Source organism: Rissa tridactyla, chromosome 3 (assembly GCF_028500815.1).
Source record: "Rissa tridactyla isolate bRisTri1 chromosome 3, bRisTri1.patW.cur.20221130, whole genome shotgun sequence".
Lineage (NCBI taxonomy): Eukaryota > Metazoa > Chordata > Aves > Charadriiformes > Laridae > Rissa > Rissa tridactyla.
The window spans coordinates 31,497,532-31,512,208 of NC_071468.1; the positions used below are offsets into that span (position 1 = coordinate 31,497,532).

The window sequence follows — 14,677 nt, forward strand, 5'->3', positions numbered from 1 at the left end:
AAATAGTCAAAGTTGCTCTCTTTTTGAAACGTAAGAAACCATCGAGAAGTAACACACAAATTTGCTTCTCTTGACTTAGTTAGCATTTAATGCATACATATATTCAAAACATGGTTATCTTAAAGCCAAAATCCTGATTCATTAATAACTAAAATCCTGTGCAATGATCAGTAAGGTTTAATTGTTCATTTTCTTAAAGAATGACCATCTGAGACCTGGAAGAGGTTACCTAGTTTGTTAAGCTTATGTCAACAGCTACAGAGTTGATTTCGACAGTCTTACTAACTTTAATCTTTAGCATCTAATTTTACAGCTTTTTGAACAGGGTATGAAGGGAAGGGATGTCTTGACAAAGGCATATACCAGCGCTGCCACAGGGTTTCTGAAGGAAAAACGCTCAGAAGAAAAAGGCAGGTTTACCACAGTGCTCCCCTCCTTGCCTCCAAGTACAGTAGAGAAGAGACGGGGAAAACAAAACCCTGCTTGAAATGCATGCTGACCATGCAAATATTTCAAAGTACGTAGATGGTAATATTTCCAAAAACTTCCATATACTGTTCCCCTGTTCTAGAGAAAAGGTTTTTTCATCCTTTGTATGGCACTGGATAAATCTAGGTATTTGTTTTCACAGAAGTCAACATTTACTCACGGAATGTTACGCACCGTTTTAATGCTTGGATGATACTATACCGGTTATCTTATTAACCTTCAGGATGCTTGAATCTGCTGCAGTTTATAGCACCTGTAGTTTGTTTTGCACTCATAAACACTGGCTGATCCGGATATTTTACTGCTGAGATTTCGACTTCTGCAAGATTTCATGGCCTGTGCAACTTTAATTCAATCTCTGCTTGCTTTATGGAGCAGCCTTCAAACACAAGATAACACCGTATTCTTTCCAGCTCAGTTCCCAGCCCGGACAGAGCTGGCCAAAGGAGAGACTATTCTGGTTTGCCCCATCTGACAGCTTCTACCACTCTGCATTTATCTACTGCACAACACTGAAGCCTTGCGCTGATTAAATACGTATTCGTTTCTGCACGAGCTTTTCAATGTGATGATTCTAATCATCGTAAGAGATGACGATAGCTACATAAAATACTAAAAAAATTGTTTCACGGCACCTTCATGAGTTGAAAGGCTATTTAGGGATTCCGGACTGGGAACGAATGAACAAGGCAGGGACAGTCAACCTGTCTACTGAGTGCCATGCTGAGTGCCAGCCTGTGGGACCCAATTCTTCTGAGACTTAATAGTAGATAATACTTTATATAGCCAAACACAACACCCTCCAACATTGACTGCCACAGTAGGTACTTCAGAATCAATGATTACTGGACACATTTTTGAAAAATTTTGTTTAAATTACTGCACCGGAAAAACCAAGAAGAGTACAGGAAAGATGTGCCAAACCCAAATCTCCAGAGAACACTGAAAAATCTTTGCCTGATACTATCCGTTCTCTTCCCGAACTCCCCTGACTCACTGCTTACTTATCATCCAACTTTGGCCAGAGACTGCCCCTGCATCCAAATGCTTCTGATGAAGTCAGTCATGGAAACAGGAAATACAAATCCCAGGCTCCAGAACTGCCTCTTTTTAGTATACATTCATCATCCTTTTGCCTGTTCTTTTTTTGGTTCAGTAAATTTCACATTCTCTCTGCCTTTACTTGCAACTGAGCTCACACTGCTGGGAAAAACAACTTGTGGATTTGAATGCGCTGCCTCAAACTGAAAAGTTCCTTGAACTCGGAGCTCACCAGTTTTCCTGATGTGTTAGTGTGGAGGAGACCCACGTGAATTTACAATGCAACTCAGTGGCAACACAGATACCGTATCATATAATGCTTCTTACATATCTATCAAGCTCTATTTTAACAAGAAAATTTCAAGTGGATTTTCTGACACGACTTTTCCTATGGGAAAGCTATTCCAGACAGCCTGTACGACGGGTGAAAAATCTTCACCTAACTTCAAGGGAAAACAGCTATCTTCAGTTTTTACACAGAAATTCGAGTACAGAACGCCTTTCAGGAATCGTATTGATCACCGTCTCCACTGAGAAACCTGAATAGATTCAGCCACAAGTATTTTGGGGACTGTAGTGGCTGGCACAAATCTCTGCAGGGCAGGATTTCAGGCTATTTTGCCTAGTGAATCTTTCCTCGACTCTTGTGTGCTGAAGGCCTTTAGCCTACGTTCTGCTGGCAAAAAATGAAAGGGCGAATTTGGCTCAGAACACACAGAATTACAAAACGCCACAGCTATCCTGCAATGGTGCGGGATGATGTAGTCTTGCAAGAATGAGAGAGCAAGGATGACAAATAACATATCAATGGCATTAGTGTGGGATTTTAGGTTAACAGAGCACAGTCATAGGAATCTGAATGTGTTAAATATTATTAGGGCTAACATCCCGTCTCGAGAAAAACAGGTTCTTTGCAGGAAGATGCTATTTTGAAACCAACATTTCAAAATTTCAAATGTGAAATGAAAAGCTGTTTATGGAATTTTAGCTGCAACACTTACAGCACTTTGGGTGCGTTGGTAATCCCAGCTGGTTTTGAAATAATTAAGTCTGCCCTTGCTGTAGGAAATATCCACCCCATTGGCAAAGTCAACACTTACGTAGTAAATTAGTAAGGTGACATATACAAAATAAATAAATGCTATGAAAAAGTACTACGTCCTTTTGAAAGTACTGGTAAGTACTATGAAAAAAGACAACTGTTTTTTTCTTAACTGCATCAGTTGATACATCAACTGAATGTACAATATTAATCAATGGAAGATAAACACTGAAGTGTGATTGTAATAATGGAAAAATGGCAATATTTGGGATTATGAAAATTTACGTGAATATATGAAATTTACAGCTCCTTGTTTTGTATTGGGAAATGGGTCTGGCAACAGCATAACTCAGTAAGGAGCCAGTCCTGCAACTGCATTTGTATAATTGATCCTTGTAACAAAACATGATCTTCTTGACCTTTGACAGCAAGTATAATATTCAAGAATGGGAAGGGAGCCCACTGAGATGTTCAGAAGATAAGGTTATTAGAAAGTCATTAGGAAGAACTCAGCTGGAATAAGAAAGGCAGAAAATGCTGAGGAACCTTTTCTTTAGCAGAGGTTTAAGGCACCACCTCCAGAATGCGAGGCTGCTGACAGCAATTACTGAAAATGCTGGCAAATGCCCCGTTTGCAGTAACTTTGGTGAAGTTCTTTGTCACATTAAGGAATACTTGAAGGAATCTAATTTTCCTTAGTTTTTTCCTTCTTCTGTCTTTAATTGGATAGGAATGTCTTTCAGTTATTGTCAGTCCAGGCTAGATCTGAAATAAGAATTTGTTCTTTTTTAAAAATTTTTGCACCAACAGTATGCACCTTTCCTTAACGTGTCCTGTGACAACGTCACATCTCTGGAAATGGCCAACTTCAAAGTCTCAGATACAGAAGCGGTAATGGAGACAATGACTTGTGATGGACTGAACTGTTCTGACACATTACAGAGAGCAGATTTGTTTACTTGTGGATTTCAATGAGACTAGAATAAATTTATCACTTTTAGTTTTCTTTGGTTTGGTTTGTTAGTTGCTTGGTTGGTTTTTTTTTAAATATAAAGTATGTAACCCATTTTTATTTGAAAAGGACTGCATGACATACACTACCGTTATCTATCTTGTGGTCCTCCTTCCACTGATAATGGGAACTACAATATAGTCCAGGCACTAATGGCAACTAGATTTATGATTACTATTGTTTTGATTTTCTTTCACCATAGACAGTTGATACAGTTGTAAAAATATCCCGTCTTTATCATAACGTGCATCTTTCTTTTTAAGTACCCCATCCTTCATATAAAAACAGCATTTTAAAAAAATGTGCCAAAAATAGTTTAAATACCTTAAGTTACAGTCATGTGCTGCAGACAGAGTATCTATAATTCTTTGTTTAGTCTTACAGAGGAACTAAGTAACAGATCAAATCAAGATATTCTTCAAGGAGTTTCCAGCTATGTGGTCAAAGACCATAAAAAAAGTGATGTAATTTAACCCAAAAACTGCTTTATAATGCCTTCTTGCTTTGGAGTGTCATCACCCACCTCAACTAAGTCATACTCTTTTGGACTTTTACAGCAAGACTGGACTACCTCCTAAAAATATCCCGTTGAATATCTAATAATCCTACATTGAGCCCAAAGAAGTGACGTAATGGCCTCCCAGGTCTTTTCTTTCTCTAATGCCTGTAACCGTGATTATTTTAATTAAGAGAAAGGCTTTTTATTTTTACCTCACTAGCTTCAGCTAGTGACATCTATTTAGTTTTATTTTTACTTCAAATTCTCAAAGATCTTCATTCCCTCCCCCTTCCGTTTTTATTTCCTTTTATTGTTTCTGCTGTAACAGTTTCTATAGTAACTTCTCTAAGTGCTGATGAGATTGATGCTACTAAAAGCTGCTTCTTCTCTATCTGAATTGCTTCAAGCTTGTACTTTAAACACTGTTGCAGTTGTTATGGGCATAAAAAAGCACGCTGTGCCCTTTGTTGGCACAGGCTGGTGACCATTGCACGTTACTGGTGGAGAAAAGGTGAAAACTCTTTCTCTGCTTTCCCAGTACAGAGACACGCTGCTAAAAGCTGAGAAGTTCTGTGTTACTTTCCAGCAGGACTGGAAGACTTTTACAGCACGTTTTTACCTGAAAAGCAGCTGTGCAAAAACATCGCCTTCTCTCACTGATACTTCATTAAGCTTATGAGGCTTGCAAGTAAATTCTTTTTCCTGTTTTAAATGCTGCCTGAGATTTGAAAGGAAACTGATTTATTTCATTCTCATCTGTGATCAGCGTGACATTATCCTGCAGGTCAAGAGGACCCTTTGCTGACACACACGGTATCCTGTTCTTTCAAGCTTTCAGGCTTACAGCTTTCAAATGACAACGCAGTGTAATCCTGCCCAACCCAACCAGACAATTAAGCCACGCCAGGTATTTTTGAAGCTAAACTGAAATCTACTGCAACATAGGCCCATTGCTTCCTCCCAGTCCTGAGCGTTAGAATTTATCACTTCTGCCCTTGAAGCCACCTTTCACACTTCTCAAGGCTTACCCCTCCGGTGTCTTTTCAAGACCTAAAGAACCAGTTTGTCGAACATATTCTTTTAAGCCATGTTTTTTAGACTACCAGTCATTTTTGATGCTCTCTTGTGAATACTCCATTTGAGGATGAAGCTGAGACAAATAGCAGGATCACAACCCTAAGCTTCAGGGAGCGGACTTTGGGCTGTTCAGAGATCTTGCTCCTCCCATGGAAGAATCCTATGCGATAACGGTCCTGGAGAGAAGAGGGGTCCATGATTACCTCCTCCAAGCTCAAGAATGGTCTGTCCTAACAAGCAGAAAGCCAACCATAGGAGGAGGCCTATGTGGATGAACACAGAGCTCCTGACAAAACTCAAACATGAAAAGGAAGCACATGAGATGTGGATACTCTCTGAGACCGGGTTGGGAATGTCAAAGCTCACCCGGAGTTGAATCTGCCAAGGGGAGTTAAGGACAACAAGATGGGCTACTACAGGAACAGCAACAGCAAAAAGAGGACTAGGGAAAACATGGGACTGCTGCTGAATGGGGTGGGGGAACTGGTGACAAAGGAGACGAAAAAGCAGCTTAAGCACTCCCTCTTTCCCCCGTTTGAACATTTAAGCATCTTTGTGACCAGTTCCTAACTCTAAACCAAGGTGTATTTCTTATTATTCAGAAGTCAGTTATATTTATCTAACTCATAAAAGGCATGCAACAGTCACCTTTGTGTGCCATTGCTGTGTCACCTATGGATTCTTAGAAAAAGTTTGATTTGGTCACAAAGTAATTGTCATTGGGTAGAAAGAGAAGCAGGCAGGGAAGAAGGATTCAGAAAATCTTTCTTTTCTTGATGCAGCTCTTATTTCTAGAAATTTCATATCTCTAATAATCCTGTGATGTTCTGTATCAACCTGTTTTTATCGGAAAGCATTGCCTCATATCGAGCCCAGGACTGATCCATGTGAAATCCATGCTCATCATCTCCTTTCCAGACCGAAAACAAAATATTTGCTTTTTACTTGCTACTGTGAGCAATTTTCAACTTACTGTATCTCACACCTCTAACGTAGTTCTTCCCTTAGAGAAAAATGATCTGTGAATGCCACGTGAGACAACATCAAAATGTGTAGACATAAGACAGAGTAAGAAGAAAGAGTATCATAATCTGTATAAAAGTCCCAACTTTGTCAATGACTTTTTGTGACCTAATTACTTTTTTCAAAACCTGATTGGATAAAATAGGATTATATCACTCCTCTATCTCAGGCATCTTTTCTGAGAATTTGTTAGTTATCTGCCATATACTTGGGCACACAGTAGCTGTACTCTATTAGATAAGAAAAAGCAACAGTTCACTTTTCTGAAAAGTGCAATTCTATAAGAAGTTATTACAAAGCCTTTCGGACCATTAGTTAAAGCACTCATAGTTCCTGGAAGAACATCAACTAATGTCTACAGCAATATACTACAGTTTTAAAGGTATGGCAAATATATGCATTTCTGAGAAATTAAAAAGGTAACATCCGCAGCAAAGTGACACTTAATAATACTTTGCCAGTTCATCCATGTCAGGCCATCATAAAATACTTGTAAAATGTAATTTTTACCACAACAGCTGTTTCCTGTTTGTTGCTGTTCACACCAAGTTTTATGAATTGCTTTGTGTCCATTCTCCCTTTTTTATCAGAATTATAAATATGAACTTCAAACTAGTTCATAGCGAGTAACATGATTCCAAAATGAACACAGAGAAACAGAAAAAGAGGAAAAGAAAACCTCTATTTTCAGGTTCACTTGCATCTATTATGAATACCTGAACACGGAAAAATCTCATTCAGCTCACACACAAGTAAATATCCAGGATGGAATCAAAGGAACACGATGTTTAACGTACTCTTAATGACAAAAATTAAACTATCGGCTTTCAATACAAATTTCAAACTAAACTAGCTGGCAGAGTCCCTTAGAAATAAAGGAGAAAAATACGCAACGAAGAAAAAAGTGATCAGCAAAGGGCTAATTAATTTTCCAAATGCTGCAATTCAGTCCTAGGATTAGCCCCTGCCTATGCCTAGTTAAGTGCAGAACCGTGAGCCTGTGACTTGGGCTACTTTTCCATCACGCTGCCGGATCCCCAGCACTGCAGCGTATCTGCAGCTGTCATTTGACTTCAGTTACGCGATACGCACCTCACTACACAGGGAACGTCAGAGAAGACTTTGCTTTGTGGTGATTAAAACAATGTACAAAGTTTTGAACTGCTCAGGGTATGTTTTGCTGTAGGCAGAACGACATGCGCTCAAGAACTTTCAAGACCAGATTCAAGGAAATACATGGTACTGACTAAAAGTAAGTACTGAGAGAGTCAGAGGAAAAGACTACCTCGTGACAGACACTCATCTGCTTACTGAACAGTCAAAAAAATTACTCCCAAGCATAAGATCCAAAAGGCTTTTTGACTTCTGCCAGCCAGTTTTACATCACTGGGGCTTTGTTAATCGCCAGTTTCTCATTTAGGAATGAAATGACATTCCTATACAATCTTTGCAGATTTTTTTTGATCAGCATTGAACTTCTCATACTAGACAGCTGAAACATTTATTTTATTATGCTTGACATTTCTGCTGAACTATCTTACTTTCCTAACGCTACCAGACATCACTCCATTCTCCTATACCTTGTTATTCACACTGTCATGTCCTCTCTTTTTCCTTCTCCCTTAGTTTTCGCAGTCATAAATTCCCATTTTCATTTAAGGAACAATGAGAAGAATAAAATAAAAGCACTATGTAAGGATCATTAGATAAAACCTCACAGAAGAGATCAAATGTAAAAATTCCACTCAACACTTGGCCCTGTTTTAAGAAAGGGCTCAGGCAGACAACAGTTTATTTTTCCATACCTTTTCTTGAAGAGACTTCTCGTTCATAATCAGCCTAACTTCCCTGAAGAAGTAGCGCCAATGCGATCTTAATTTCCTCCAAAGACTTTTGTCCTGGAATTTTAAGTGTTAATTGTGATGACTGCCAGGAACTGATACTGATGAAGAAGAGCAGCTTTCAAAGGCTATCTTCTTTCCAGCTTCCAAAAGGTATGTGAGCAAGTCTTCCATGACAGAAAATTGAAAACAAAAAATCTCTAAAACTACCAACCCACTCAACTGGTTATTCATACTCCAGTAGCACACAGGAGTCATTGAGCATATTCCAACCGAATTAAATACTGTATCAAAACAAGAAACACTAGCTACTTCTCACGTTTACATTTAACAAGATCTATAGGTCCTAAATAACAGAGGTTTCTACGGCCAAAACTAGAGGCAGAGAAAGGTCTACTGAAATATTTACAGGAATGTTTACACAAAACGGCCTCATGTTCTGTGTTCCAAATTGCTCAGATAATAAAAATGTGTAAGAAATATTTGTTTATCTCAGTGACTGTGGAGTTATTGTGGTAGGCATGTGATTTTTCAAATAGGAATCTGCAGAAGCAATTTCAAAAAGAACAAGTACAATCTTAGATGACGGAAAATACCTTTGCCTTCTCACATAAGCTCTTCTAAACCCAAACAGCAAACACTAAGTGATCAGACACACATTCATCTAGGAAAAATCTTCCATTTAAGCCTTTACCAAACCTCCTTGCTAGCCATTTACTACCACGAAGTCTAACTTGTTTATTTAAACAGCTGCAGGAGGAATAGACGAAGGGGCTGACGAATGCTCATTAGCTCTGTTGACTTTCCAGAGGTGAGGCAATCTCCTTTAAAGGACAGGTAGCATCTTAAACTACACCACGTTCCTGAAAAATTAACATTTACCAAAATTCTACAGATTATTGTTGCTCTACTGCGTGATTAAAACCGTATCTGAAGCTTAATGAGTTATTTCTGCTTAGAAAGGGAACCAATAGAACAAATTACTTCTTCAATGCAATTTTGTTTACTTACAGTGAGTGGGCACACAGTCCTCTTTCTCTGAACGCTACTGGAATAAACTGCACTTTCTCCGCACAGTAGTGTAAACTTGTCTTCCCAGCTACTAATGGTCTTTCCCAAAATGTCCTATTTTTCCCCCCCTCCTCCCAGGCTTCATCTGACAAACACAGCTACGAAAAATTCTTTGTTTGTGTCTTTATTTTCCAAGTTGCTTTCTGAGGCTGTGGACAGATGTGCTAATCCAGATCCAAAAGAGGTTTATGCGCGTGAACCCCAATTGTTTAGCTCAGGTCTTCAATTCAAACCACACAGGCTGACTGCACTGGCGCACATTGCTCTGCTGACAAATGGATGCAGATAGCAATATCCAAACAGGAATGCATCAGAAGCTGGCACTGATGACTTCCACCAAAACCCCCTGAATCTAGAAGCCGGTTTTCACCCAAAGCCTAATACTCATAGGTATAACCTCCTACGACCCAGTTAATGCTCTAGGCCCCTTGCTTGCTTCTCTCTCCTGTATAAAAACCTCCTTCTTGCTGAGATGCTGCCTATTTTTTCTCTGACAGAGGTAACCACATAACTGCACAGATAGGTAAGAGGGTGGACAAAAAGCTACTTCAGTTGGCACTCCCATAGCAAGAAAGCTCGTTAATTAAACTTTAGCCTTTACATGACCAGCATTTTGGACCTCTCGGGTCACTGGTATCACCCAGCAGAGAAGCTAAAACCCCGTACAGCTAGCTACAGGCAGTGTCAGCAAGTGTTCCCCCCAACTCCACCTAAGTCTGAGGTTCCATAGGAACATTAAGACACAAATGCTGACAGCTTCCAACATTCTCCATCCACTGAAATATTGTTCAATGCAACAAAAACCTTCTTAGTTTAATATCTCTCCTTTTCAAGGGGTCTTAAACAAGTTAACGACTAACACAAGCAGTGCTTCATTGCCGTCTGCCAATCTCCTTTATGCTGATTACCTAAAAATCTTGTAAGATACAAACTAATCTTTGAAAAGCTTACATGCAGGTTGCTTTGGAGTCCTATTGTTGTGTCCATACCAATAACGCTACTTAATTCTTAATTGTGCACAGATAATGTAACTTATGTTTATATTTATATATGGTATAAATACACAGATTGCATGCGAGAACAAGAATATGAAGAAATATGCCTCCAAAAACTAATTGTATCTGATTTCTAAACAAGAAGAGAAAGAAATCAGGAGTATATTGAAGTTTACTTACAAAGCTTCATACTGTAAACAGTATCAATATCAAAAGCACTAAGCCTGATTAACGATTTCCTCTTCCATGCGGATGCATGAACTTCTCTGAATGTTTATGTCTTCTGTCATATATTTGAAAGCACTTGATCAATTTTTAGAACTAAACCACTAAAGCAACAGTTCCTTTGACTGCTCTTTGATCTAATATAATAACTTCAGCAGCTACATTAATCTAATGATTAAGTTTGCAATTAGGTAGCTCTTCTGTGTTCTAAGGGAGAGCGGGGAGACTTTGCTCTTCACTCTGTAACTACTGCACAAATAATTTTTTTTAGCAAGTGAAATTGTTCTGCGTTTATTGGGCTTTGGCAATCCAGAACTACTTTGCCATTTCTGTTCTCTTATCCTTAATTCAGTTTACTCAATAAAACTATTCTGAGTAATTTCATTTTACTTCTAATGTGTTTTGCTTCATAATTTACAAAAAAGATTGTAACTTTGAATGCAAATAGTTGCAAAAAGACCCCAAAGTTATTTTTGAAATCTCCGAATGCATCTTTTAAAGGAAATACAGCTCACGTTAGGGTTTATATATCTCACAATCTCAAGTAAACCTACAATTTTAACCAAAATTAAGATGCCAGTAAAATTTACTATGATTCCTTTAATTTGATTTGCCATGGTGCTTACTGTATGCTGACCTATTTATTCTCCTCTGAATACTTTCTCTGCATACTATAGTAAATATATAAAGTAGAACAGTTTTGAACTTATGGGTATCTCTCCCAGACATTTTATTAGACGCTTGCTAAATATTCAACTATAATATACATAGTTATGTCAGTGGTTAAGAGATGAAAGCCTGCATTACTTCACTCAGGAAATGAAGTGCAGGTTTCAGTCCTTTCATTGCAATATCCTTCGGTGCATGGAACATAAATGTTTTTGCAGTGGATTGTTCAAACAAGCGGGTGATGCAATGGCTTACACAGCTAAGCCACTGTATGATTTCTAAGGCCACAGGGTTAATACATAGTGATAAACTATTCAGTTATAATTGCAGCTTTCGTGCCAGTTAAATTGAGCACTGTGAATATTACACAGTCAAAACCTACTCTGTTATTTAACAGAAATTTGAATTTTGATTCCTCTGAAATCTAACTGCTTCAACATCTACGAAGTTATATTATCCCACGGCAAAAATCAAATCCACAGGAATTCTAACACCAATAAAATTAAGCCAAACGTACTGAGGAGTAAGAAAGGTAGGAAATCTTCAAGAAGGTTGTACGTAAAGAAGCAACATCTCATAGAAGACAATCACCCAGTGAACAATCCTCAATTGTAGTTGAAGAGTAAGTAAAGATGTAGTAAGGACAGTATTTCAAAAAAGATCAGTTTTATTTCTTTTTTACACAATGTAAATGATATTAATATGATGGAAGTTTTTTAGTTTCAGGTTTGAGTTTTCTAGACCTCTTATGGTCATTACTGTCCGGAGATCTTAGGCGATAAAAAGGGATCAGCAAGACCATTTTTTATGATCTCCAATGCAACACAGGGTGAAGGACTTCTCTGAACAACAGCAATCCCCATTTCTTGCTTTAAAAACTCTGGGACAAATTTCTATGACATCATTTAGACATCATTAGCTTTCCACACGAAAAGCTAGCCCACAATCAAAATGACGTAATCTGAAATATTCCAGTGCTAGAGTGCTAACAACCACCAACGTTGCAGCTGCCCAGATTGCATTATAATTATTTTAAACAAAGATGAGAAGTTTAGCAATCAAAAATAAAGGGTAACATGACTGAATTTCCCCAGATCAAAATATCTTTGACACCTGTGAAATTCGCCTTACCATAGGGAAAAATAATAACTGCTATTTAAGTTATCAAGTATAAAGCAGTAACAAAGCCACACTTACTAATTTCTAAATGCAGTAATTCCTATACAGTTTATTTTAGAATGCCTTTTTGAAAGTAATACAATCTTGATTTAAAAATTTCAAATGACAGCAAATCTAGCTACGTACCGTAGCAAACTGTTAGTTTTGATTACACAGTTTCAGTCTAGGAATAACTTTTGGCTCCTAATGACAGTATAGTATTACTTCTCAGTCAATATATTTCCCTACACTGAAGTGTGTTTACAATCACTATCAATGCATTAATTCCTGACAATTACACAAGATTTTAGGTATTCCCAGGTTATGTACAGGATTGGTCCTCATTATTGACACTTTTGAAAGGACGAGTTACAACTCGTTAAACTTGAAGTTACCAGAAAAACTTCCCAGGATGCTTTTGGCGTTCTGTAAGGCAGAGAGCACGCTATCAATGTGGATCCCCTCTCCCTCTCCAACTACAATCAGGATTTTGTGTTTTCAAAGTGTCATGGCCACATCAAAAATACATTAAGCACTGGATAAAAATAGCTAAAACATTTAAATTGTTTCCTGTAATTGTATTTTTTCCCTTTTGAACTTGTATCTTCAAGAGGATAGACATTTATGCCTGAGGCAAAGAGTTACTCACTGTGAACAAGGAAGCAAAAATCTTTCCACATCAGCAACAGAGTAAGCTTTGTGAAACCTTCTGCATCATATTCCACCACACCACTATCAACAAAAAATACAAAAAAAATGAATACAATTTTTACCTACCATTCATTCCAATACTGAACAATAAATATGTAAATTCTGTATTACAGGGACTGGCTTTTGTTTGTTTGTTCACAAACTTCCAGTATTTGCTTTATTTATTAACAGTTACAAAAAAAATTAGATGAAACTTTTAATCTTAATAATCTTCTTATTTATGCTGTGGTGAGTTTCTTAAGAAAGGCCATATTCAGTTTATATAAATACACTTTAGAATGAAAGGAGACCTGCTAATGCTTCTGCAGTCTAAATTCATAACAACTGTACACACACAAATTCCCTGTATGTTGCTTAGATTAAGATAGTTTATTGACTCTGTAGTAAGTGACAGGGTAAAATTGAAAATGTTCAGACTGAGAAGAGTTTAAATTTGAAAATTCAAAAGAGTATATATAAAAAAAGCAAAACATGAGAGCATACAAAAAATTAAAGACAGAAGACTTGTTCAGTAGATGGATCAAAAGTTTCAACCATCAGGAGCTGGTATTCTCTAGAAGTCTCAAGCAGTATCACAAGCACACTCGGGCCATTTCTATACTGTACTTTTCTCAGAAGAAAAAGAAATATCTTGTTTTCATAAGGATTGAGTTTGCATCGACTCTCTATCTACTCATATGTCCAATTCAAGTCATTGTTATCTGTCTAGAGTTGTGTAAAATTTGGGTGCATGCTAGAAGCCACCTGTCTTCCTACCCTTAACTTGAGAGACCTGAGATTTGAAGTGCTTCCGAGTATCCATGTCATTCAGCATCACCACTCGAAGCGGAAACCCGCTCTTTGCAATGAGGTAAAGCACTGCTGGTGAGGCAACCGCTGTCACATCGGCTCCTGGACTCTCACTCAAGTCAGTATTTAGGTGGGAACCCAAAGTGCCTACCCTTCACAGTGCCAAGGTACTCTTCATTAGTTGATTTGTGAAGCTAATGCGTCATCATGCCAGGCCACGGACCTTTGAACTGCAGGAATTCAACATGACCTGACAGCCCATTCTCTCTGGAGACAAGATACTGCTCGGCGGTGGGAGCACCTCATCTCCCAGTCCTGCCTTCGTGCCGAGCAGCGGTTTCTGGTCCTGCAAGGCTTGGAACCATATCCACATCCCCATCCTCCCACCTCAGTCACTGCCTATTACTGTAAGACCCCTCCAGTCATTTAAATGAGCACATTTCTTTTGCACGGAGAAAATCCCTACTGTCCTTTTCCCATCATCAGCTATTTTCTAGTGAAATCGGATTGGCAACTGGCACAGAAGTGAAGTAACGCTGAAATTCATTCCAGTACCGCTACAGAGAGATTATGTATACACATCGTTCTGTGAAAAATGACCAGATTTCATCTTATCCAGTGGACAGCAGTCACACAACCAAAGACCAAGGGCAGAAAACAACACTTTCCCCCATGCTACAGAACATAATGCATCAAAATAAAACTTACGTTCCAAAGTGACTCAGGAAAGCTGCAATATACTCTCTTCTCTTATGGTATCCCTGAATAACATATTGTACCTTAAAAAAGAAAGAAAGAAACGAATCCAGAGTTATAAAAAGATAAAAAAAAGCCAGCGCTCCCAATTTGTCATATATTCCTTGTTCAAGAAGATTTATGTTTGACACGGTAGTAGTTCTGAATCCTACATTTAGCTTGCATGATTCCCCTGAAGAATCCTAAACTCCCTTGAAAACAAACAGTGGATCTTGCACACAGAAAGTCTTGTAAAGAAATCCCTTCACTCACTTCGGAGTGAAACTTAGTCTTTCACAA

The 14,677-nt window shown here is 38.3% G+C and overlaps 1 protein-coding gene across 1 annotated transcript in view; it reads right to left on the reverse strand.

The window, feature by feature from the left end:
• Positions 1-14,677, reverse strand: part of BABAM2 (BRISC and BRCA1 A complex member 2) — a 178,351-nt gene that overhangs the window by 27,462 nt on the left and 136,212 nt on the right. The window contains exons 9-10 of the mRNA XM_054196545.1: positions 14,351-14,421; positions 12,792-12,874 (exon numbers count right to left, since the gene is read on the reverse strand). Of these exons, the coding sequence (XP_054052520.1) occupies positions 12,792-12,874; positions 14,351-14,421 (154 nt within the window). The remainder of the gene's footprint in view (positions 1-12,791; positions 12,875-14,350; positions 14,422-14,677) is intronic.